The 25,119-nt window shown below is 35.9% G+C and overlaps 1 protein-coding gene across 1 annotated transcript in view; it reads left to right on the top strand.

The window, feature by feature from the left end:
• Window positions 1-10,279, top strand: part of ALKAL1 (ALK and LTK ligand 1) — a 35,339-nt gene extending 25,060 nt beyond the window's left edge. Inside the window, exons 2-5 of the mRNA XM_088174915.1 lie at window positions 587-640; window positions 4,392-4,472; window positions 6,701-6,777; window positions 9,626-10,279. Coding sequence (XP_088031041.1) covers window positions 587-640; window positions 4,392-4,472; window positions 6,701-6,765 — 200 coding nt within the window. The 3' untranslated portion in view covers window positions 6,766-6,777; window positions 9,626-10,279. The remainder of the gene's footprint in view (window positions 1-586; window positions 641-4,391; window positions 4,473-6,700; window positions 6,778-9,625) is intronic.
• The last annotated feature ends 14,840 nt before the right edge of the window (window positions 10,280-25,119 follow it).

The following is a 25,119-nucleotide window of genomic DNA, read 5'->3' as shown; positions in this document are numbered from 1 at the left end:
TCCATTTTCTTTTTTTTGTGATTCTTTTGTATGTTCTGAGACTTCTAGTCTCTTGTACTTTCTGGGAAATAAATGCCAAAAATGGAAAGTGAATATTTTAAAATTCACAGCAGTTTTCACAGGACAGAGGACCATTTTTTTTACTAATATTGCAATGAAAATTTGTGATTTGTAGGATACTTTTCTCTTCATTTCAAAACCCAGAAAGTGGTGTTTAGTTTGTATATATCTAAGTATTTTATGTAATTTCTTCAGGTACTTATTTACTTGTAAGTATGATAATGTATTTAATTATTTGGAGTATTTCTATACTTACAGATCCACTCAGAACTAAGATGTGCAGAATTTAGTATCAGAAAATGATTGTGCATTGTAGGATGACCATTTAGTATTCATCTGGGAATTACCTGAAATACTTCACGATGTTGTTTACATACCCACAGCCCACAACTATGAAAATTAATTCTATAGTTAATTTGGGAAGCTATTTGGTCTCTGGACATCAGATGTCTTGACATATTATGCTTTCAGGGCTTTTATTGTAATTCCTAGGTGACATAAATATATTTTTTTCTTCTCTTTTCAGAAATTTTTCCAAGAGATTCCAGTCTAAAAGACAAGTTCATAAAACATTTTACAGGTAAGGCAGCTGCTTGTGTTTTCCCACATGTGCATATTCTAAGTAGCTACAAATGTCACATCACTAATTTTTTTGAGGCTTAACACCAAATTCACCTTTCTGAAGTTAAATGTGCATATTTCAGAACTAGAAATTTTTGAAGAACTCTATTTCATTGAATAATCAACTGAACTATCTGGTCTAAAATAACTTTCAAAATGTGGTAAGTTAAAACATTATTTAAAAGTAATTATTTAACTTTTATCCTCTATTGTGCTTTCCATATTAATTTTCACATTCAGTAATTTTAGAACTTTTCATTGGACTGCACACATCTTTAAGAAACAGACCTTTGTGGACAAGAAAGTTTTCACCAAATCAGGGAAGATATTTTACATCTGTCTCATGATATCTACGTGTGGATACTTGTTATAATAGTGGAAACAGATAGAATGAGGAATGATTAAATTAATGCAAATGAAAAATAAAAATTGCTGTTTCAAATATGGAAGTTTATGATGCTTACAGCCAATTACTTGAGAACTGAGGTGGAGTTGTATAATGCTCTTAGCTTTGGGACTGTATGGTAACTACTGAGAAAAATATTGTACTCTGAATATGTGCAATACGAATTGCCAATGACAAGTTGCTTGCATTGAATCTTTGCTCTCCAGTTCCAGCTTTCTGTAACTCAGAAAAGTGAAGGCCTAAAAGTATGACACTGCAAACCTCTTGGTGATTTTCAAGGTTATTTGAAGTATTGAAACTAAAAGCTAGAGAAATAGTTGGCCATTGGAGCAGGAAACAGAGAACTGGAAATAATTATGCATTTCCTCTTTGCTGGAAATTTCAGGCAGTGTTTGACAAGAAAGGAAGGTATTTGTTGTCTCTTTTGCATGGGGGAAGTGTAGTCGAACCTTTGGGATAAGCACAGCTTTAGGGATCTTTTTGCCAATGGCTCACTGCAACCCAACAGAATCTACAGGAAATGTGTCAGAGCCAGCTGGCCCTTCACCCTTGCAGTAAACAAGACTAATTGTGAACCTGATCATTTTCAGTCCACATGAGAAAGAAATTAACATAGAGCTTCAAAGTATGCTATGCTATGTAACACAGAAACAGTGAATATTCCTCTCCTGGAAAGGACAGCCAAGAAAGATTTATGTTAGTATTTAATCAATTTACTTTTCATTTTTAGCTTTGGAAACTCCTCAGCTACCATAAAAAGCTCAACATAAGAATCTGGGGAAGCTAAGTAATGAATACAGAATGAGTTTCATTACTCAAAACCAGAGAAAAACAACCATGAGTTTTACAGAAGGTATTTTGAGTGTGGTAAATCATAGAAAATAAAAAGGGGGGAAAAATACTTGAAGGCCAGTCTCTAGAGCTATTCATTAAATTAACAGTCCTTTTCTGCATGAGTAGTTGCCATCAAAATTGCTGAAATTACTTGAGTAAGATTAGCTGGAATGAATGAAGAAAGCAGGATCATTCCAAAATACTGGTATTTTATTTGTTGGCTCAGAATTTCTGCCTAGAGTTAGTTTCTTTCTTTCTTTCTTTTTCCTTATTTTTCTTTCTTATTTTTCTTTCTTTTTCTTCCTTTCCTCTTTCTCTCTCTCTTTCTCTTTTTCTCTTTCTCTCTCTTCCTCTTTTTCATTTTTTTTTAAATATATCTTAAGATCTTCAGTGATTGAGTTTTCTACCTGTTGCTGTTTTTTATTTAATTTTATTTTTCATGGCTTTATTAGATCCTGTAATCCATAGGCATTTGCTTAAAATACAGTGGAACTTTGGGTTTTGTTATTCTGTTCCAGTTGTAATCTTCTGGCAACCCTCACTAATTAAACTGTTTGATTATAGTTCTTACTACTTCAAGAATTAGGACATCCTAAACTAATGCAGTTGTGGGGGAAAAAAAGAGAGAAGCTGAAATCAACATCATAGTCCATTATCTTTACAGTGTCAGGGTTAAGAAAATTATTGCACACTTCTCATATGCCAGGAATAATAGACACATTTTAAAGCCAAATAAGAACCATATGTAACAGTCCTTGACTGTAGGAAAAATCATAAATAATCTTATGAGTCATAAAGCAATCTATCAATTTAGCTTGGAAAGCCAGCTGACACAGAGTGTTTTGTAAGGCACAAATAAAATTAACAGCCTATTTTTTGATGACAGGGAAGAGTGCTAGAAAATCATATATTATCTGAAGGGACATGGAATTTATTGAGTGACAAAAGCCAGTGTTGTCTCCATATATGCTGGATAATTTCAGATTACATACTTCTCCTTGAGCTTAATTACTCAGATAAAAAAAAATGGCAACAATATTCCAGTTCAGACTTGCAAAGGCTGCTCTTCCAGTTTGTTGAAAATCTTATTTGTGGCTGAAAAAATCTACTGAAATCCATGTACTACTGTAAAATATATCTAATCTTTAAGTATGTTCACAGTCATAGAGGAAACTTCTCTGGCGCTCATGGCAGTTTGGTTTCACTATCCAGAGAAAATTAGCTTGATATATTTTACCAGGCTCACAAGCCATCTTTCAAGCTACAAAATAAGTATTTTTTCCCAGAAATGCTTCCTGTCTTCCTCTGAAAGGAAAGTTGGCCAACAATATCTGCTTCATGTGGATAATTTTGTAGCATTGCTTGAAATTATTCTCATTCAGGATTCCTACTTGTACTACATGTAGATTTAAATTTAGTCTTATTCATGTAATGTCAGTTCATGTCAATGACTTCTGTCCAAACCACAGGATTCTCATCCACTGCTGTCAGTGACAATCTTGCAAAACAGGTTACAAATATTACGTTGTGCTCTTCTTTTTGACTTGAATGTCACCAGGAATATTTTTCTGGGGCCATCAGTGATTTTGGAAGAGGTATTTGTCAACTTTTTACAGTTGACCCATGTTCTTATAGAAAAATAGAACCATAGAATGGTTTGGATTGTAAGGAATCTTAAAGATCCTCTAGTTCCAATCCCCTGGCCGTGAGCAGGAGCAGCTTTTTTATCAAATATTAATGTAAGCAGACGGCACAGTATATCCAGAGAAGAGAGCAGCACGCTATACCCTGGACACGTAGGGATTTGCCTTGCCAAAGATGAAACACATCCTGCGTTCTGCACATCTGTATGCTTTTTTACCAGGATTATTTTAACAGGAGATCAGATTCCTAGATGTTATTCAGCTGTCATTTTTTTCCCCTCAACACCCACACTGTATATTAAGAATTTTATAAACCATCTATGTGCAAATTAAAAGCATTAGTACATGAAAGTACTTCATCTTTCCAGGGGTTAGAAACTCATATTTGCTTAAAATGTTGCTTTTATTTATCTTTACAAATAGTATTCTCAGTCCAGGTGCATTATTCCTTCTACGTTAGACTACCGACAACTATTGAACAAACTAAGTTCTATTGTAATTGTCATTCTATTTCTCACTGTATAAGAAATGTTGTTGCTAATTTTGAATTACTGGAATTTCAAAGCTAAATCAGCCTGTCATTTTCATGTGTAATTTTTCTGTTTTTTATATCATGAGCATAAAGGCACAGCAACAGAATTTCTTTCTAGTATTTCACCAGCATTATTATATTTGTGTTTCATCATAGTTGTTTAAGGTATGGTAGAAAACTAAATGCAATTTTAGCCAAGAAAAAATGAACCTAATGCTGTGCTGCTGTCATTCATTGAAGCTGCAGAGCAGTGACACCGAGAGCTTGTTGTTAACTCCTTCTTATTTTCAAACAGGGCCAGTCACATTTTCCTCAGAGTGTAGCAAGCACTTTCATCGACTGTATCACAACACAAGGGATTGCTCAACGCCAACCTGTGAGTAGCAAAGTACCTTTTAATGCTAGCTGTGATACTTGATTGAAAACAACACACTTTTCCTATTAAGTCTTTGATATCCTGGTCCTTTTATCTAACAGTTAACTCTTTAGCACTACATTATAAAACATATCCAAGGTCTTCTAATATATAAAGATTTTCTTTTCATGCACTTGCTGTCAGCAGAACATTGTGGAGATCCTTTAAAGTGATGGTGAAATAAATGAAATTAAAATTACACTGTAAAAAACCAGGAGGCCATGCTTATGCATAGGGCAGACATGAAACCATATTCTCCTTCCTGCTCCATTCAGCTTTACTTGTGCAACATAAAATCTGAACCATTCTTTACCTCCTATTAATGCTTAATAGCAGGGTTATATCTTTAGGGTTTAGTATATTTCAGCTTGTGTATAATTTTCTATTATATGCCCATTGTTAAACAACAAAAAATAATTTGATTCGTCATTCTGTAATTGATACTTTCAGTTCTCATCAAACAACTTTCCTCTCTGAGACTGCAGAAGCTTTGCTTTAATACAGCCTGAATATAATTTTGTTGGAGACACTGAAAATTGGAAGAGTTCTTGGACAAAATGGATAGAAAAGCAAATAAAATCCCCAAACCAAAAGGAAAATATCTTAAATAGAAGTTACTTCATCATTCTCTAGTGCAATGGACAATTCAGTTAAAGTCAATGGAAAATAAGCAGTATGTTTTAATTAGAGAAGGTGAACCTCATTACGGATGCATAAGCACAAACTGTAGACAAAGTTTGGTGCTTTGGAAGCTTTTAAGATTTAATATGAAAAAACAATAGCACTTTCTGACTGCATCACTTAAAAGCACTGTTTGTGAGCAGCTGAGATGCTTTCTCACCATAGCTCAGCACCTCAGAGGATTTAGTGTTTTTAGTGGATAGAGTAGCCCTCATCTCCATTTGCCTTTATGCTTAGCAGAAGCTGGAATGTAGCAATCCATGGCTGATCCTCAAAAGATATATATACAGCTTTCTAAGCAGACAGAGGACTAGGCAAGGCGTATTTCTATTACATTCTGTGCAACAAAAATACCATGTTGGATGTTGTATGCCTTGATACATGGATCCAGAGCATGGGAATATTATTTGGACTCTTAAGTATTGCCCGAGTGTTTCACTTTATTTCTGAAGAAGCACAGTAATATTCTTTTTCTTCTAATTAAACAGCTTTTCTTAAAGTTAAAAACAAGACTGTGGTTTTGAATGGTGTGAACTTATTTTTTAGTTCAACTGTCAAAGTAAAATGCAAAATAAAAAGAGTTATGTAAACCACAGCACAATTTTTGCTCCCCCTTGCATCAAGCAAACCCAAAGCAGACAATGGGCTACATTCACCTGAAATATTCTGTTCTAAAAAGGAGAGAAAATATTCAGATTTGTCTCCACCTTATCCATCACTCAGGCTGATAGTAACCAAGATCTTTCCCTGTGTCTTTAGAGAGGTTTGATATATTCTTTCAGGCACACTTTAGTCATCATGGGATGTCTGAGGATGAGTTATTTCCTCTCCTTCTGACATGGTTATACACTGTACAAATACATTCTGAGGAACTGAAACCCATATAGCAATCACTTTCTTGCTCTTTGGCACAATTTATATTAAGTTTTATTAAAATATTTATCAAGGAAGGAAGAAATTAGCACCTGTATATTTCTTGTTATCAAATATCAGAAAGGATGGCAGTGACTCAGGGTGCACCTGAACCAAATGGTCATTTGAACCAAGGATACACGGCAGAGAGGTTGGAAGTGGGAGGTTAGTATCTTCAGTCTGTTGATTAGGAGATGCACTTAAACGTGAAAAAATATGGAATTAAATCAATATTAATATTAAATGGAACAATAAAATATTTCAAACAGCCTGACTTCCGACTATGTTATAGTCTGATAGTTAAAACAGCCTCCCAGTTAATGAGTTAAATTCCTAGTCTTCTACATCCCAGTAGGAAACTACCTGGTAGAAATTTAAATTCCTGCCATCACTTATACTTTTTCTCTAGAGCACTGATTATGCTAAGGTACAGTCTAATATTGCATCCTGCACACATAATTTCATGAATTTCCATCAGATAACAGTTTCACTGTGTAGAGTGTCTGAAATGCAAGTACAAACTTTAATTCTATGCAGGTTTTGAGGGTATCTGGCAATTGAGATTCATTATTACTGTGGGTAATTTTGTTTTATAGATTACAAAAGATGTGCAAGATTGCTAACAAGATTAGCAATGAGCCCTTTGTGTACACAGTCCTAGGATGTTTGCTATGTAAGTATCATTATCCCCACTCATTTTCTTATTTATTGAATGGTCTAGTGGTTTACTTCACACTTGTACCTTGTTATCAGTTATACATACAAAAATGTGGTATTATCAGAGTGCATCAACACGCAGCTTTGGCATTGCAGAACGGACTGGCTCCTCCCAGAAATACATAGAAGCACAAATACCTCTGACAGGTCCCTCTGTAATTTCCTACAAGTCACTTGTGGCACCACAGTCCATAATTGTGCACTGGGTGGCCTCTTACTGTTCAAAATTTCAAGAAGTCTGCTTGGTGAAAGAAAAATGCCTAAGAACATCATCATCACATTTATTTCAGGTTGTTCTGCAGAGGACTTTGTTGTTAATCCGTGGAAGAAATAGAATTTCTTGGTCTCAGGTCTCAATGCAGTCTTCATAGATAACCTGTCACTTCATTTACTTCTTAGGCCCCTTTTCATTCCCATATTGTCTCCTGAGAATTTCTGAAAAGTTAATAACCACTTCATGGTGATAGAAGGAAACTGAACATAAAGATGTGGAAAGCTAAAGGTTTCACTAAATAGTCTAGGGAAGAAACCAGTCCATTCTTGTTTATGAATAGCATGTCAAATGTGTTAATTAAACAGCATTGTCATGGATAAAAGTAGCATCTCCAAGTGAGCTGTTTTCTCCTGTTATTTGAACATTAATAAGACGGTTATACTTTCAAAGGTTAATTTGAAAATACACACATGGTTGTTGTTATTATTAACTTGGTTGTTATTATTAACCACTAAAATGTATCAAATCAGTGAATTTTATTTATTTAAATTCCGTTAAAGATAGTTTCCTTTCACCACCTCCGCCTGACAAATACTGCAAGCTCGGAGCTTGGGGGAGTTGTGTATGTCACTTCTTCCTGCATCAAGACTTCAATTCATACTAATCAAGAACAAGAAAAGAAGAGTAGGATATGAGTCAGTGTTAGCTGATTTGATTTCTCAGTGGAGGTGGGATTCATTTTGGTGGCTGTGCTTTAAAGAACATGGCAATGTTTCAGTTCTGAGAAGAAATGACATAATTTCTTTCTCTTCCTCTCTTCTTAACTATTTCCAGTCTCTTTGGCCTCTTGATTTGCAGGTGTTGCAGATGGTTTTGGACAATGTACCTGAGACTGACTAGGCATCTCATTACTTTGCTTGTGTCTTCTTTTCATGACTCAAGGCAGGAATCCTTTTCTAAATTAAAAAAAATGTTTTTTTTGAGAGGGGGTTACTTAAGTTCCTGTTTGTTTTTTAGTGTTCTCTTTTAAATCTCAGCTTTCTCAAACATCCCACCACTCTCTTACTTTCTGCAGTTTTACCTTTTTAGTCTCTGTTTTTCCTTTATCTATATCCATTTGCACCTCTGGATTCATGTATCAGGGCTTTCAGAGAGATTTCTGGTGTTCCAATTTTCTTTTTTTCATTTTCTTTCAAGAGAATGAGTCAAAGATCTGCCTACATATCCACAGTACAGAAGCATCTATCTCATCTTATTTCCACCTTTAAAACACAAAAGGATCAAAAGTTGCTATGATTTGAAAAACCAGATGTTTTAATTTGCCTGCCAAAAATACACTCAAAGACATGAAAAATAGGGAAGGAAGGTTTTAAATGGTAAGCATTGCTAGCAGCTGTGCACTGCATTCACTTAAAGTTGTATCTAGGCTGCCTTTCTCTCTACTTTGTTAAAAAAAGAGAAAACATTATGGGAAAAAGTAGAGCCATTATCTGAGTGTTTCCCAGCTGTCTCTGTGCTCCCTCACCCCATTCCTCCACTAAGTACAGCGGATAGTTTCCATTATAAATAAGACATCCTCAGATCTTCATGTTTACCCATATCCACTGATTCTTGGAATGGAAATATTTTCTCGAGAAGAGTGATGAGTGGGCAGGAGTGTCTCTTCTCTATTAGTAGGAATTGCAACTAAGGAGTCACATACGTTCATCCCTCAATAACCTTGCATTTCTAACATGATCCTCTGATTGCTTCTACTTCATCTTTTGGCAGAAGGGATCTGTTTTCCTCACCACCCTCATTCTAATGTGGAGAGGACATGGCCACAGATCCTGTTGCCTGTAAGAAAATTTCCTTTCACATTAACATCTGACAGTCTTGGAGATTCTTGGTTGCCTTGAAGAAGGAAGCTCTCTCACATGAAGAACTGACAGCTATTTTTAAGCCTTTTCCTGCCAGTACTAAAATAGGCTGCCTTTTCCTCATTAAAAAAAAAGAGCTGGAGTGCTATTATGCAAATATTTCCGTTCCTCCTCTGTAAATATCCGGGTATACAAAGAAGACGTGGTCTTTTCCTCTTCAAAATGAACTTTTGCTTGGGGAAAGCCAATCATCTGACTGCGGGACCTGTTTCTCGCAAACCGTGGCGGGATGTTTCAGCACCATGGAGAGGCGCCGCACCCCGGGCAGCCGCTGGGGTGGCTCCGGGGCCGGGATACCGGGCACAGGCTGCCCTTACAGCTCTGAGAGGTTTGGGTGGGTTTGTTTTCATTTCTTGAGTCAGATCCCTGCAAATGGAAGTACAGCATTTGATGAATGTAGAACTGCACGTGCCTATGTGCATGGGGAACTTCCCTGCAAGGTGCAGCAGCACAGACCACTTTGTGTTAAACCTCTTGGCATTGACGCTGAGGATTTGCCGCGGCAAAACTCATTAGTGCTCACAGGAGGGAAGGACCCACTGGCATTTGAAGTTAATCTTATTATTTATGCAATCTGCAGGAAACTGTGGTTTATGAACACAATTTTACTGAGCGGTCTGTTTCTCTGGTTTGAAACCAGTTATAAAACGGCATGTCCTTTTCTCTTGCAGACTTTCTACCAAGGAGAGAATTCTGATTTGCCAAGAAAGTGCCTTGAAATCTTCAAAAATGGAGACGACATCTTTTATCTTTTTGATTTAAAACATTTTGTTATTAGATGCATTTTATTTTCATATATTTGTCCGACATTCCATATTTGTGTGAAGCATTATTTTATTTTGTAAATTTGTTGCCTATAGTTCAGACAAGCCAATTATTTAAATACATTGTATATGAAGAATACTAATGATATACTGATTAAATGTTATAACCGTATGCAGGGAGTTGGTAAAATTTTGCTGTTTCTCTTGTTCCGTTGTATTTACATCATTCTGCTCAGGCTATTACTCTCATTATTTGCACTAACTTGAAATGCAGAAGTCTGTGTAACTGAAATCTGAATAAGCTGTACGTGGGGAAGTTTTACTTGCCATGGAAGATATTTTATATTATGAAGCTTTGTTAATATATACATATATATTATTGTGCATCAGAAAAAGTTTGCTCAGAAATGCACCTTGCTTTCAGGAACATTTGTATGACTATTTTGGATTTTCATCAGTTACATTTGTACCGGCACTTATGGAAAGAGTTGCAAATAATGTAAATATAAAGACTGGAAAACTGCAATGCAGTTTTGGTGGAATAAAGAACATAAAAAGAAACTATTTTACACGAGGAGTTATTTAAGTATTTTAAGAGGTCTCTTATTTAATATATATATTTAATCTACTAATGAACTTGAAATAATCTTCCACTCTGAACTTCAAATTTGTGGGTTTAATATTTTACAATCTTTCATGTTCATTAGGTAAATTTTATCCAGGCATTTATTCTTCAGCTGAATAAGTGCAAAGAAAAATGCATCAAGTACCTAGTGTGAACAGCAGAAAACAAATATGTAAAGAGGGTAATAAAAAAGTCTAACAGAAGAAAAAAATGCTTCAAAGTATAATACCATAAATCCAAGGGCTATAATGAATGAATTTGGCAGGTGATGCATCAGTCTTAAATATTTGGGAAGACTCCAAGGCACAACTGCTACATATTTTTTATTTAAAATCAAATTGTATTGGTCACATTTGCTATCAATTTCTATCTCATTTCCTTTATTGCAAGCTCATGTGATTGCTTTACAAAGAACCTAGTAACCAGTGAGGGTTTTATGGTCAGACCCAGAGTAATTGAAAACACACATTGATTAATATGCTCAAATCACAGAACTGAGGGTTCAAGATCATCCCTTCAGATCACATGTTATCTCTACCCTTTCCCTCAATGTGGGCTTCATGAACCCATTATCTTCTATGCCCTGCACTTTTCCCTCTACAGAATAGCAGGAAAACTTTGCTCTGGGTTTCCTCATCAAATAGCAAAGAGCTGCCTTGTTATCCAAAGGGATTTTCTTCCTTCTTTCAATATGTTCAGTGCATCACCCCTCCAAAGCTATTCAGTGTCCTCTGATGCTCTAAGCAGTCCAACCCACAACTTTTAGAAGCACTTACTCCATTGATAGTCCCAACCAGAAGGTTGTCCTGTGCTTTGTATTTGTCATTAATTGGATTGGTTTTCAAACTTCCTGCAATCATGTTCTTTTGGTAAAAGAAAACTTTTCAAGTCTACTCATCCATGTTGAAAGCAATATTCATACTGAAAATCCCAAGGGTTTGAATGGTGAGAAGGATATCTTTGTATCTTTGTGAGTAACACACTACCTAGAAGGATTATTGGCCAGAACACTTCAAGAGAGGAGAAAGGATGAGGCTCAGAGCAGGCAATCAGGCCCCAAGAAAAGCATTTGTCTTTAGTCCTACTTTGATATTTCCACTCTGGTTTGCTAGCTTCTTGGTCTAAAAACAAATTTCTCCTTTCTTTCCTCAAGGGACTGGAAAGAATTCAAGTATTTATGGGGTTTTTCCCATGAAAATTACATTTTGTGATATCTAAATTCCAATGAGAAGACTTAATTTGTGTTATTTAATAAAGTTTTTGAGCTGAAATCTATTGAGCTAAATCAAGAGCTTCACTTCTGAAAAAAAATAAAGAAATCATCTTTCTATTGAGTAGAAACTGACCAAGTCCTTATCTTAGAGAAGATCCACAGATGTTACAAAGATGCAAAGTAAAGATTAGTATGGCGAGTTAAAGTACTTATGGGAGAAAAAAAAAATCATGAAATGACTTAAAGGATAAAATCCCATAGTTCTTCTTTCGTATAAGTCAAACGGCTTAGATTTAGTTGTTTTGTTTTGGTTTTTTTTCTGGAAACAAATTATTCTTTGAGATATTTGTGGTATGGATCTCTTTTTTCTGTTTGGCCCCTTTTTGGTGCTCCGTATGCCCTAAATAGCTGGAAATAAAATGACCTTTTCTGAACCACCCTTCTACACATTTGTTTGTCACTATACTCCATCATAGTTTTTAGATACTAAAGGGGTACTAAAGTTAGTAGCATAAAAACCACAAAGTAGTATAACAGAGTCACTTTCATGTTCAATATGAAACATAAGTTGTAGTCCTTCTAAGATCTGTTAATGGGCTTACATTTTAGGAATCAAGTCTAGAGGAGGGCTTTTGGAAACATCAAAATAAAGAACCAAACGCCATAGAAGTTGAGAGGAGATGATACACTCAAGTAAACTGCAGTTTTGTCGCATCTTCACATGATTTCTTGCATTTTTTTCTCATGCAATTGAATCAAAAAATATTTTGGCTTCAGAGACACTTCTGGTTATGGCTTTTCCCATTACTGTGCTGTCCTTGCATGCTCAAAATTTTTTGCCTAATTTCTGTCCTGGTGGAGAATATTGGATAGGGACAGAGCCAGCATCTACAGCAATGACTCATCCCAAATGTTCACTCTGCTATACTGTCCACCTTTTTCAAACAGCTTCATTAATCCAGACTTCTGAATTACTAAAGAAAACCACTGTCAGCAAATACAGTTGTTGGTCTGCCATACTGCAGAGAGAAGGCCAACAGCATAAGGTCAACAGCAGTTTAACCTATATCTGTGTGAATGGATACCACAACCCAAAGTTTGATTTTCTGCCCTTATTGCTTGAGACCATCTTAAATTTTTATCCCAACACTGGAAATGTTTTCCTAGTCTGTGCTTTGGGTGCTATTCAAATGCAGGACAGAGACCCTATTCTCATCTAAAAGAGGTTAAAGCCACAGAGTAAAAGACTGTGAAGAAAGTGTACATGAAAACAATGAACTTTTGAGGATCAGTGAGGTGGAAAACGACTCCATTGTCAACTGTCTAAACCCATTACTTGCAGATTTGACAGCAGAGAGCAAGACAGCCAAGAGGAGTTTATAAGGAACTCTTCCTGTGATGAGGGCTCTCATTGTAGAGGGGCTTTTAAAAAAAAAATTAAAAGAACCCAATGCTACACATAGGAACCCAACATTTCCCACATAGGAAATAAGGTGATGGTATGAACACCTTGTGAGTTTCAGAAGCTGAAATTTTAACATGGAATGAGACATAGTTTTAAAAAGAAAATTATGCCATGGAAGACACCAAAAATGAGAATAAGCAAAAATGTGGAAAAGCTTAACTGTCAGATTCACCTCAGACACATGCACTGGTCACCTATTGTGAAAACCAGCAAAAGGGTTGAGAGAGCAACTGAGATGACAAACAACAAAATGAATATATGTTCAGATATATGAAAGATTTTATTAATGGCTATGTTGATTTTCAGCTGAAGGAGGAAATGGGTGAAGTTGAGACATTAGTTGGATGAATACACTAGGCATAGGAGATGCCTAATTGTTTCAACACAGCCAAAGAAACCAGCACCTCACCGACATTCTCTTCATTCCACCTGGTCCTCCTTGTCCACCATGGGATCTCTGATTCACCTGGGTCAGAAGCTTGCAGTGGTCAGCAGAAATAGAGATGTTGCTTATAGATCTGTCAGAGATACCCAGCACTGACTGGCTTGGCATGAGAGATTCTGAGCTGTGACAATAGCTTGGTGCAGAAGACCAGGATGAACAGCTGCCATGCTGGGAAAGAAGTATCTGCCTGAAACAGGTCCCACTGCTCTCACATCCCATTATCAGGGGCTACCTGCACTGGACCTGAGCTGGGAAATAAAGCTATGGAGAAGCAAAGGAAAGGTACCAATAAAAGGAGTGAGGGTGGGCAGCACTTAATACTCTGGAGTATGGGTTTGAATTCTTATGGCTAATATTTGCTACTGGTCTACATTTAATTTCATTCCTTCTCCATTAACCATATAATTGTTAAACTTTCCACCCAGTCTTATCTTCTCACTGTGTCTATGAATATGAGTGCCTTATCCTCTGCTCACAGACAGGTATTAAAAAAAATTCAAATATAAGCTCTTATCATTAAGTCCACCAAAGAAAGAACATGGTATAAATAATTTGTGAAGTTTTCATGTACCTTCACTGTAAGATGACAATTCTTAAATATTTTGACAGACAAATTTATATCATTTGATAGCATGGGTTTTGCTTTCAGACCCAAGGATGAGTAAGTTTTCAACCATCACTTTACTATCCATGTAGAGTGTTATTAATGTAATTACATTGCACAATGTAATGAGTGTAATTAATTTAGCTTTGGTGATTATTTGTCCTTATCACTCCTATAATTCTATGAAAGTGAAGTAATTCTGCTCCTTGCTTTAGTAGTTGATTAATTTGCTTACTTTTTGTGCCCTCCTATTAAAGACATTTCTTCTAAAAAGAATAGTCCTGTCATTACAATTGCTGTCCATTTTTACATTGAATATGGTAATTTTTACATTTTATAAATGAAGCAGCAAGTTTAAGGAATAATTACTAACTCATTTACTACAAACAAAACTGTTATCTTTGAAATATTCACTGAGAGTCATGGACTTCTACTTATGAAACACATTTTGCAGTAGTTTTTTGTTCTCTCCAATATGAACTACATTTATGCTGTTTGCATTCCTTATATACTATTTAGACAATGAGTTCTAAATTAAATATTTCCAATTTGTGTAACTGATATTTCTTTTCTAGTAACATTAACTTAGAGCTGAAAAATGAATTTATGTTTTCATGGAAATATTTCACTTCCATATCTCAGAAAATATTAGCTTGAAGCCCATCATTATATCTGTACTTAAAATGCAATATGAATTTTCTCATATGCATTGCTTTGCGATTATCCAGGTCAAATTTATTGTTTTCATTATTTCCCTGTCATTCAGTATCTTAGGGTCTGGTAGGAATAGTTTACAGGTCAGCTTTCATCTTTGGTACCCAAAGATGACTTCTTATCGTCAACAAAAGTACTTAAAATTGGTCAAATTTTGATTGTGCTTCATTGAGAGGAGTATATTTCACATTTGGTCATAAGAGAGGGCTAAGAAAGCAAACAAGCTGCAGTCTTTCCTTTCTTTTCCATTTTGAACCCTGCTTCTCCCAATAAATATGTCCCTGCCTTACAATGTTCTCCCTGTTTCAACTAGAAGATGTGAGGATCTATATAACTCATACATTCCTGAATGCCACTTTTAGTGCTATATGGAAATTCGTTTAAAGTTTTTGTGTCTCTAAACTTTCATGAACTTGAGGTATTTAAGGCTTTCAATGAGAATAATTTCTTGTCACACAATCTCCACATCCCTAATGCCTTACCTATACAGTGTCAATCACTAACTGCTTGGTATAATTCACTGTCAGAAAAGCCTGTAAGGAAGATGTACTCTATAGGAGCTGACTATGGACAAACTTGGTGATATTTTGAAAGTCTAAGACACTAAATAATTTCCCTGTCAGATTTTGAGAGAATTTCATAATGGCAGTTTTTAACATTTCTTATTAGGGGACTCAATTATGTTTATTAAGTTATGTTAATTAAAAGATTATATATTGCCTTAATCTAATAGGTTAATTCTGCATCTGAAGAGATCTCTCCCATTCATATACCCCAAAGAAAAGCAATAAATAACATTAATGACATCAGAAACTGAAATTTGCAAGATGGGGAAAAAGAGTCTTACACATTACCTACTGCTGAAAAACTCCATCTTTTCCATAGCCTGAGAATAACTTGTACCTCTCTTACATGAATTGTACAGCTTTCAGGACACGTTAACCAGGTTTATGGTTTATTTACAGGTGATGATCAGAGACAAAATAGAAAAAGGCTGCTTCTGAACATTAGAACTTTGAACATGCCCAGTCACACACAGCAGACTGACATAGCACATAAATCACCAATTGATATTTTGTTCTCACTTGAAGAAGAGGAATGTGTTTTTAAGTTGTTCTGAGGCTGAGTTGTTCTTGGTGAGACTGGATTTTCTCCATTTATGGAGTTATATTGAATTTTTCCAAATGAAATAAGTGTATCAACGATACTGCTTTAATTCTCATCATTAATCCTTACAGAGTCTCATGGCTGAAGGCTGACACCAAAGTGAATGCCAGAGTTCTGAGAAAACTGCCTTGTTCTCCACTGTCTCATATCCTCAGGCCAGGATGGATAGCAGTTCCTCAAGCCCAATGCAAATCTCTTGGAGAGTGTCATTGTCACTGCTTTGCTTCGAGAAGGCTTTGGATTGAGACTTCTTTCTAGTAATTTTTCATTAAGACTTGATGGCATCAATAATAGAGACAGTTTGAGAGAATTTTCTTTCCAGTTTTAGTTTTCATCCACATCGTATAATAACAAGAAACACTGATTGGGTTACACTGTATCTTTCATCACAATACTAATTTTTGGAGAAGCAGAAAAAAACTTGGAGACTTAGCAGCATAATATAAATAAAAAATTTATATATTTCAGGCATTGTTTTTAATTTCTTAGACTAGAACCAAACTAGAATCTTGTTAGACTCAAAGAGATCCTGGAGACCCCACAGTATGGTGAAGACTAATGTGCTTTGCAAGAGAAGTAATCTTTGTTTTCATGTGTATAAATTATTATTGGAAAGAATAGAGATGAGTTCCAGACTTGCTTATGTTTGAAAGGAAGGAATGATTGTTAAAACTCTCAAAATTATATTATATGCCTTTAAATTTGTAAACAGAAATGAAATAGATACCAATGGAAAACTCCTCTGAGTAAGTCAGGGAGGAAGAAAGAAACCTATGAAAAAGTGGTCATGGAAATTACAATAGCTTCAGGAAATGACTAAAATACAAAATCTAAATAAAAGCTATTCTAAAGCTCCGGAGGGAGAAATATAGGGTAAATTACACTTCAAAAAAAAGGGAGCTCAAGATAACATGAATGAGTGACAAAATATATCATGGAGTATGTAAATAGAAAATGTAGAGTGTACTTTTTCTTTATTAAAAGGAAAAAAACAAACAAAAAAAACCCCACAAACCAAAACAAAAGCAAAATAAGCAACACTAAGGGTTTTCAGAGATATCCAACGCAATGGCAAATTCCTACATGAGAAGTGTCAGAAACCTGCTGTCTCAGGTGTAGGCTTAGTTACATGCATCCTCATTTGGTGAATAAAATTTAACACATTTGGTTTGCTTTCACTTTACTTTTTCATCATAAAATAGTGAACTACGTTATTATTTAACATTAGTAATACATGTGATGGGAGGATAGGGAAGAGCAGAGAAAAAAAGTAAAAGATGTTTTCAGAGGACTTTCTAGTGGACTAGGGAGTGCATATTCCAAGGCTTCTTTCCAGTTGGTGCTCTGCCCAGAATAAAAAACCCTAAACCAGAACCACATTATGTGAAGCTGCTTCAATAAATCTGGCTTAAACAAGTGTTTAAGTTTATTAAGACTTCACTGCCTAAAAGCTGCTTGGAATTATTGCTACAGCTGGGTTATAACATTCTCTCACTGGTCCAGTACTCCTTCCTCCATGGAAATCTCATAACTTATGTCTACTTCATCATGATGATTGATAGCTTTGAGCCAAAAGAGGCACATGTATGATAATATTTTTGTCAAGTGGAATTTTTATTCTTAAGTTAACATAAGTTCTAATAATAACTGGCAACATGATATTTGCAAAATATCTCAAAGAAGATGAAATCTAGTCAAAACTTCCACTAGAAGAAGCTGTCTGTACAGTAAATCTGTCATTCCTAAATAGAATTCCTGTCACTTGTTAACTAAAGTAATGCAGTGGAAAGAAAAAGTTTTGGAGGTGACCTTGGAACTTGACTCACACTCTATAAGATTTAGCACGCCTCTTCACTGATAAAAGTTAGATTAATTTGTTTTATGTTTTGACATCTAATCGTATGGAAGAGGAGAACTGGAGAATGGGAAGAAAATGTTGAGACCTGCCTGGGCATAGCAAAACTAGTACCAGCACAGGTTTTAATGAAGATATTCTGATCCCACGTGTCTTGGAAGGTGCATTCTGGTTTTAAGCATCACAGTGATTCTGTGCCTGTAGCCTTTGCTAAGAATTATGTACTCTCTACCTTTTTAACACCTCCCAGAGCAACTTTGAGTATGTAAATAATCAGAGAAGTGCAGTTTGTTTGAGCAGGCTGAGAGTCTGGAGAAACAGATTAGAAGTGGAAGGAGAGCATGTCTATTCACTTCACTGCCTCACAGAGCCTGACTGACAATGACTATATTAGGAGCCCAACATGAAATAAAGACTCTATTCAGATTTTTTTCCCCAAACTGTAGGCACATTTATCCATCTGAATTTTATATGCTTTACTGGGGGGAATTCAATCAGCTTCTTTTTAAGAAGGCAGTATGAGCTCTGTTCTCATTTTAATAAACTTTATAATTTCCTCAATCTCACTTATATTTTGCTTTCTATGCTCTATATCACCTGCATTTTGTCTTTGTAGACAGACTGCAAACAGCTGACTGGCTGATCTGAAATGAACTGCCAATGATAACTCACTATTAATCGGGAGAGTTTTTGAAAAGGGGCTCCACATCAACTAATACTTTTAAAGCTTATTAAATATTTTTGATTTATGATTTGGAACTATGAAGTTATTGCTGGTAACAGTCATGTTAAGTAATCACAAAAATATAATCATATGGATTATTTGATGTCCAGACTGATTTATAAGACAGACCTGCTTTAATATTGCATTAATATTAGCAAAACTAAGGCTACACATGTAGAAATATGGAATACAGACCCTAAATACTGAATGAAGAATTACTTCCTGGAAACCCTGGGAAGAGTTCTAGGTTCATATTAGGTGTACTAAGAAGTTTTTTACTGAGAGAAAAAAGTGGTGCTACCTTTGTGATATGTTGCATCACAGTGTCAAACTTATCTTTTTACCTCCATATCTGTAATTTCTCTGTACAGCTTCAAGATACGTAGATTTGTTGCATAAGTGGAGAGAGAGCAGAGACAGAATACAAATGTCTGGGAGCTGGAAAGTATATGTTAGAATGACAGAATTAAAGGGCTCAGTCTGCCTAGTTGATTTTTAAAGCCTACCAAGTAATGAATAGATTTCCATGTTTAATTACTTTCCCAAGAGTAAGGCACAAAGGGACTTCATAAATTTGTATGGAGAGGTACAATAAGGACTAAAAGCTGGAAGCTGGTGTTATGCAGATTTAAATTTAGAATGGCCCTAAATCACTAATGATCTGTGGAAAAAAGTTAATCTATTGAGGTATGTTCTGTTCTCTGGGAGCATTAGGAAAGAATTAAAAATGGAAGGTTTGCAAAAAAATGTATTAGGATAATTAATAATTTTTTAGACTTAGTAAGTAGCTAAACATATTAAGATATGTTGGCCTGAAACACATAAAAATTTGGATAATCTAATGATACTTTCGGGCCTTAAAGCCTATGCTTTTTACTCTGCCCATTTCTTTCTAAATAAGACTTCAAGAGACTGGCAATGGTTATACTCTATAATTAGGAAGTCCTGTAAAGTATTTTAGGCCTGCTTTTTCCTGCAGGAAAATGAACATTTTTTGATGCTGTTCTGATAACAAAGATAACCTTGATGTAGCTTAAATTTCAGATGCCAAGGTATGTCTGTCAGAAACCTTTTGTACTTCCAGGATAAATTAAAAAGCTGTATTGAATGACAGTTCTCCTCCCTCATTCCCTAAACTATTAAAATTGTTTCTTGACAGCTTTTTTTCTATACACAGGACAGACAGGAACAAGCCAACTGTCTCTGTTATATGACTGAGTTAACAGGTAATAAGACACCCCATAGTTTTGGTTTTCCCTCTTAGTGGCTGTGTATGTGACAGGAGATCAGATAGAGAGAACTGGTTTTTTGTAGCTGAACTTTTTCTGAAATTGACAGAGCACAGTGAATGTTTCTTTTTATTTAAAAATATTTAAAACACTTTCATGCTTTCCCAACATCACTCTAATGCTGTACTCACTAACTGTGAGTAGTTATGTGAGTCCTGGATAACTGCTGGACAGAGAAATGAAAAAGACAATGTCTCTCCAGAGTGATATAAACTGCAAACCACCCAGGAATTCTTGCTGTACTGAGACATTAAATTATCTGAGGATGAAAACCAGGTTGTGACTAAAAATTCCTATTCAATAATTTTGTAAAAAATAAAGATGCCTAGTATTTTAAAGAGTTTTCTGGTATTAATTTTTTATTGGCCTGACTTTTCCCTCATGTGATTTACCTAAAAAAAGAGAAACATACAACAGTCTTGGGCCTGACTGGTCACTACAGAAGAGGATCAGCAGCAGCATTAAAATATTGCCAATGAATGGCAGTGAAGATGGTATTTTGTACACTGAGTTTATATCAGTCACCATCACATTGGCAAGTGTTTCTAATGTCTAGTACAAAAATAGAGAAATAAGGGAGTCCTGCTAGCACTATTTACTTTGGCTGTCATGAAACAGGCTATGCATCTTCTTCCATGCTGAAAAACCTCTACATAAAGGTCTGCTAATGTCTAGAACAGTTCCCACAGTCTTGGCTTGTGATGAAAGTAACATTCTCTCTGTGTCCTTCATGGCTTGCTTCCCATTTGGCCAAATCTGAATCCCTGCATGCCAGAGATCTGCACCATATGTCCTTTGTATATCTGAATGATGACAAGGATCAGCTGATATAAAACATGAGGAAAGACACGAAGGCCATGTTTGCAGGAGGCTGGTGACTGCAGGGGGCAGATTTGCACAAATTCACATCAGTGGTGTGTGTCTTCAAAGAATGAGAAGCTCCAGTTACGTGCAGGAGAAGAACATCACATGAATATTATGTTTATGCCATCTGGCACTCAGCAGCACTTGTCCACAATGTTCAGACAGACCTGCTCTGAGGTAGTAACACAAGTATTGCGACCCTTTGATCTTATGAATGATTATATAGATGCTCACTTAGGAAAGTGTTTTACTCTGTAACACAAATGTGATCTGAAAACCAATTACTTTAGTTACACAAATTACTCCAGTGGTCGGGATCATCAGGGTTGACTGCGTTGTCTTATGAAGACAATGTCAGAACATTGCAAGAGCAGGTAAACAGTCAAAAACCATAACACAGGGTGGTTCTTAGCATGTTGTTAAGTAACCTTATGGGCAATATAGGAATAATCCCCCACATCTCCTTTGGCAATGCATGTGGAACTTCTGTTTCTCTGCTATACTCATGTCCTAGTGTCTGCTACCATTAACCAGACCTCTGAGTGCACCACAGAGTGACAATCTCACATAAGAATCACAACTTGTCTTTTGCTACCCACTAGCTCACATGATGAAAATTCTTAACTTCCTCAGAATAGGTCAGTGAAGTGTTACTGAGCTGCTAGAATATCTTAATTGAAGTTTTGGGTTTGCTCAGTTATACCTTGTTTCAGTCATTGAGACGGACACAACTGGCACCATCACCAGTCCCTTATTAAAAGTTTTTGTGCCTTCTCTCAGGCAACTCCACACAAAACTGACTCCTCCTTTGCAACTTTCTTTCTGCATGACTGGCTAATCCCAAGATGTCCCTTACCTGGCTGCCAAGCCCTGTCTGTCCCTCACACGGCATCTTCTTACCTTGTCTGTCCCTTGCACAACCGCGTGCCCCTTAACTCCTCACAGCACAGCCAGCAGACTCCAGCCCAAACTGCAGCAGATTCCAACTTATTCTAGATTAGCTAACCCACTCTTTTCTAACACCCATCCTCATTGAGCAGGCAAGGCTGTTTTCACTCCTTGGTAATCAGTACAGCTATAATTCATTGAGGAAAATTGCCTTTTGCACTATCCTCACAAACCGTTTTCCCACAATTTCCCCTTATTTTCTTCCTTTTGGTGTGACTAGGCAATGCTAAATATTCTAGCTGCTATTTCCAAATGAAATTCTGTATTCAGGCACCACTTGCATTTCAAAGTAGTCTGGATGTATCTGGAGAGTTCAGAGTATCTTTATAGAGGTAGAAGGATTAGAGTCTACTTTTAAAATAGTAAGGAATTTTAGGAAATTAATTTGTAAAATGAACAGAACTTTTCACCCTGAAGGCATAAAATATCATTCAAAATGAACACAGTGAATCTGAACAATCGCATGAACAAGACAATGATCTATCTTTAATTTTCCATCTCTTCTATGAATGTTTATCCATCAGTGATTTTCTTCATTTATTTCTTCAGTTGTCTTTGAAAGACTAGCTATTAAGAACAGTAAAATAATATAGTCCAGTAGCTTTGGTAGTGCTCTTTGCAGGATAAGCTCTGTTTGCTGCTAAAAGCAAAGTTAGGGACTGGAAAAGACAGCTGAAATTGCAACTGTACCAGGTAAAAGGAATATTGCTTGAAAAGTTGGGAAATAATTGCACTGAGTTTGCTTCTCTTTTCTGTTTCTATGTCTTTTTGCTTATACTATCACAGAGATGATATGTTGGTACTTATGCTGAAAAAGACACACTTGCTTCACCGTCAATAAAGAGGATGCAATGAGTTTTTCCAAAGGTAGTGAATATAAATATTTGAGTACTATTTGATTCTGCTAAGGTAAATCTTTCTTATGGTCCTTTATTTCATTTTTTTTCAGCTTTTCTGATTTTCTGCTTGCTCTGTATCCTTTCTTTAGAATATTTACTTTGTTTCTCCTCTCTTAAGCAGATGTATATATCCCTACAAATGTATTGCACAGGAATTATTACCATGTTTGAAGCTGAGTTGTGCTAAAACTGGCCCTAGAATTATTGACAGGAAAGTATAAAAGGCCAAGGAGGTTTTCTCTGCTTGACATTTTTCAATCTCTTATTTTTCTTTCTTTACTGCTTTCTTCAGAAGATGTCTTGGAGCTACAGTAGATAGTGAAGTTCTGTAAAAAGAAAATATTATTAAAGCCATTGAGCTATTCAGCTGCCTTCTAAATTTTTAACATTTGTATGAGCATCTTTTTTTTCAAAATGGTGAATGACGTAAAACGTAAAAACTAAAGGAAAATCATGATCCAACTTTGTTTTCATTTTGTAGCTATTTCTGTAGAATTGTTTCCCAATTAATACAGTGGAAGCTTTACTGTTTGAATATTTAAATGATAATGGAACATATATTGTAGGAAACACTCCTACTATCAAAAAGTGTATACCATGTCTCAAAAGCCTGTCCATCTGAATTATATTCTGCTCTCAGAAGAATCTGTTCTCATCAACAAAATCTTGTAGAGCTTATCTTTGTTTGCTGCACCTGGTCTGGGTAGTGGACTTGAGCTGAATATGAGCCTGTGATCTGAGGGTTATTCAAGCCTAGGTGATTAGAGACTTAAAGGGTAAATGTTATTTATGAGTTAAAGACAGATGGTGCACAGCTGAGCCAAGGGACATTGGAAAAACACAGTTGGCAAGCAATGTCTCACTTTACTTTGGTTAATAAGACACTTAAGACTGCACATGCTATGTCAGAGCCCTCTTTGATTACATAAGAAATGTAGAGGACAGATAAGGCTAAGCTTTTCCACCTACTGGACTGATTCCTCAGCTGTCTCCATAGAAGCCTGGAGGTCCATGCCCTGCTCTCTTCCCTGGCCCAAGTTCTCTTTCTAACCCATTGCCCCCAGTTCCTTTTCCCAATCTACATCAGAAACTGGAGCTAAAGAGTGATTGCACTTGCATTCCCTTGCTTAAGGACAGGATGATGGGATCACAGGGCTTTCCTAAGATTTCCTGGCCATGTTTTCTTCCCTGCCTGAAATGTTAACCCATGAGGGCCATTCAGAGAACAATGGCTCAAAGAAGAAACTGCTGTTGGTGCAATTTTTCTTCACTCCTTGGACTAATTGATTTAGTTTTTATTCTGTAATATAGCCCATGCTTTGCCCAGAGTTGTATCTACTGCTGCTCACAACCCTCATCTCTATGGTGGTCAGTAGTAGAACAAACACTTAAAATATCTCTGTATTTGTATCTTGGAGAATTTATCCTTTTAAGCTCATGATAGCATAAAAATATATGGAACAGTAAGTGAGCCACGTTTCCTGTGGTTCAGTAGGAAAGTGTTCTGTAAAACATTAATTTCTCAGAATTCCATTTTATTCTCTAAGCCACCTCATGTAGGGTTATGTTAGTGAATTTGAGCAACAGTGTGTTTTTACTTGCAGGTCACTAGTACTGATCTCCTGCAAACTCACTGTCATATTTACCTTCTTAGACTGCTGATCGACTCAATCATTTTCCTGTTGCCAAGTTCAGTAGTCAAATCCCTGGAACCAGATATGTGAGTAGGTTTTGGCCAGCTTGATAAGATGTTGGAATTGTATTTGCATCCATAAATATTTATATTTTATTAAGCTTACTGGCTAGAATAAAACAACCCCTCCTCCAAACATTTAGCCACTGGGATGAGAGAAATATGATGGTAGTGTAGCCATGGCAAAATGCCAGTGGAAAGGAAGGTATTATACTGTGTTTGAGTACATCCTCCTGGAAGGCCACCAATTGGTTAGAAGGCTGGTAGCAGTTAAAGTCACAGAATAATGCGTTTGAATCACTTCAGCACACTAATAACTAAGGATTATTAAAGTCAAATAAGAATTAATACCTCAGTTGTGATTGTGACAGAGACTCAAACAAAAGCAGTGATAAAGCTTTAGTTAAACTACACTCATCTAAGGTTTCTTGACTTTAGTGTGTTTTCAAGCTTATGATTGGAGTAGCAAAATATTAATGTACTTCTATGTATGAAGAAAAAGAAAGCAGCAATGTTTAAAAAGATCTTTCAAATTAATTATATGATTTTTTGTTTCCACTGATGTGTAAAAGAATTCCTACAGCATTTGTTTTTCAAATTATATTTTACTAAACTTGTAGCTGTAACTTAAAATAAACTGGCAAGTTCTAACTAGGTTGTCAATATTTATTTCAGTAATGTTATTGATGTATTTGAAGAAATCTCTTAAATGTTGAGATATAGTGGTTTCTATAGTTGTATGTAAGCATAATTCTGACAAACCTGACTGGAACTTCAGAAAGTGGAATTCATTGATTAGAATTATCAAATGTCTGAATTCTTTGCATTTTGTTGCATTCTTAGAGGTTATTCAAAATAGCAAACTGATAATGCAACAATGGCTAATATATCAATTG

The sequence above is a fragment of the Sturnus vulgaris genome, chromosome 1, assembly GCF_052056855.1.
Source record: "Sturnus vulgaris isolate bStuVul1 chromosome 1, bStuVul1.hap1, whole genome shotgun sequence".
In the NCBI taxonomy this organism is placed as follows: domain Eukaryota; kingdom Metazoa; phylum Chordata; class Aves; order Passeriformes; family Sturnidae; genus Sturnus; species Sturnus vulgaris.
This window is presented reverse-complemented; position numbering and strand designations above follow the sequence as displayed.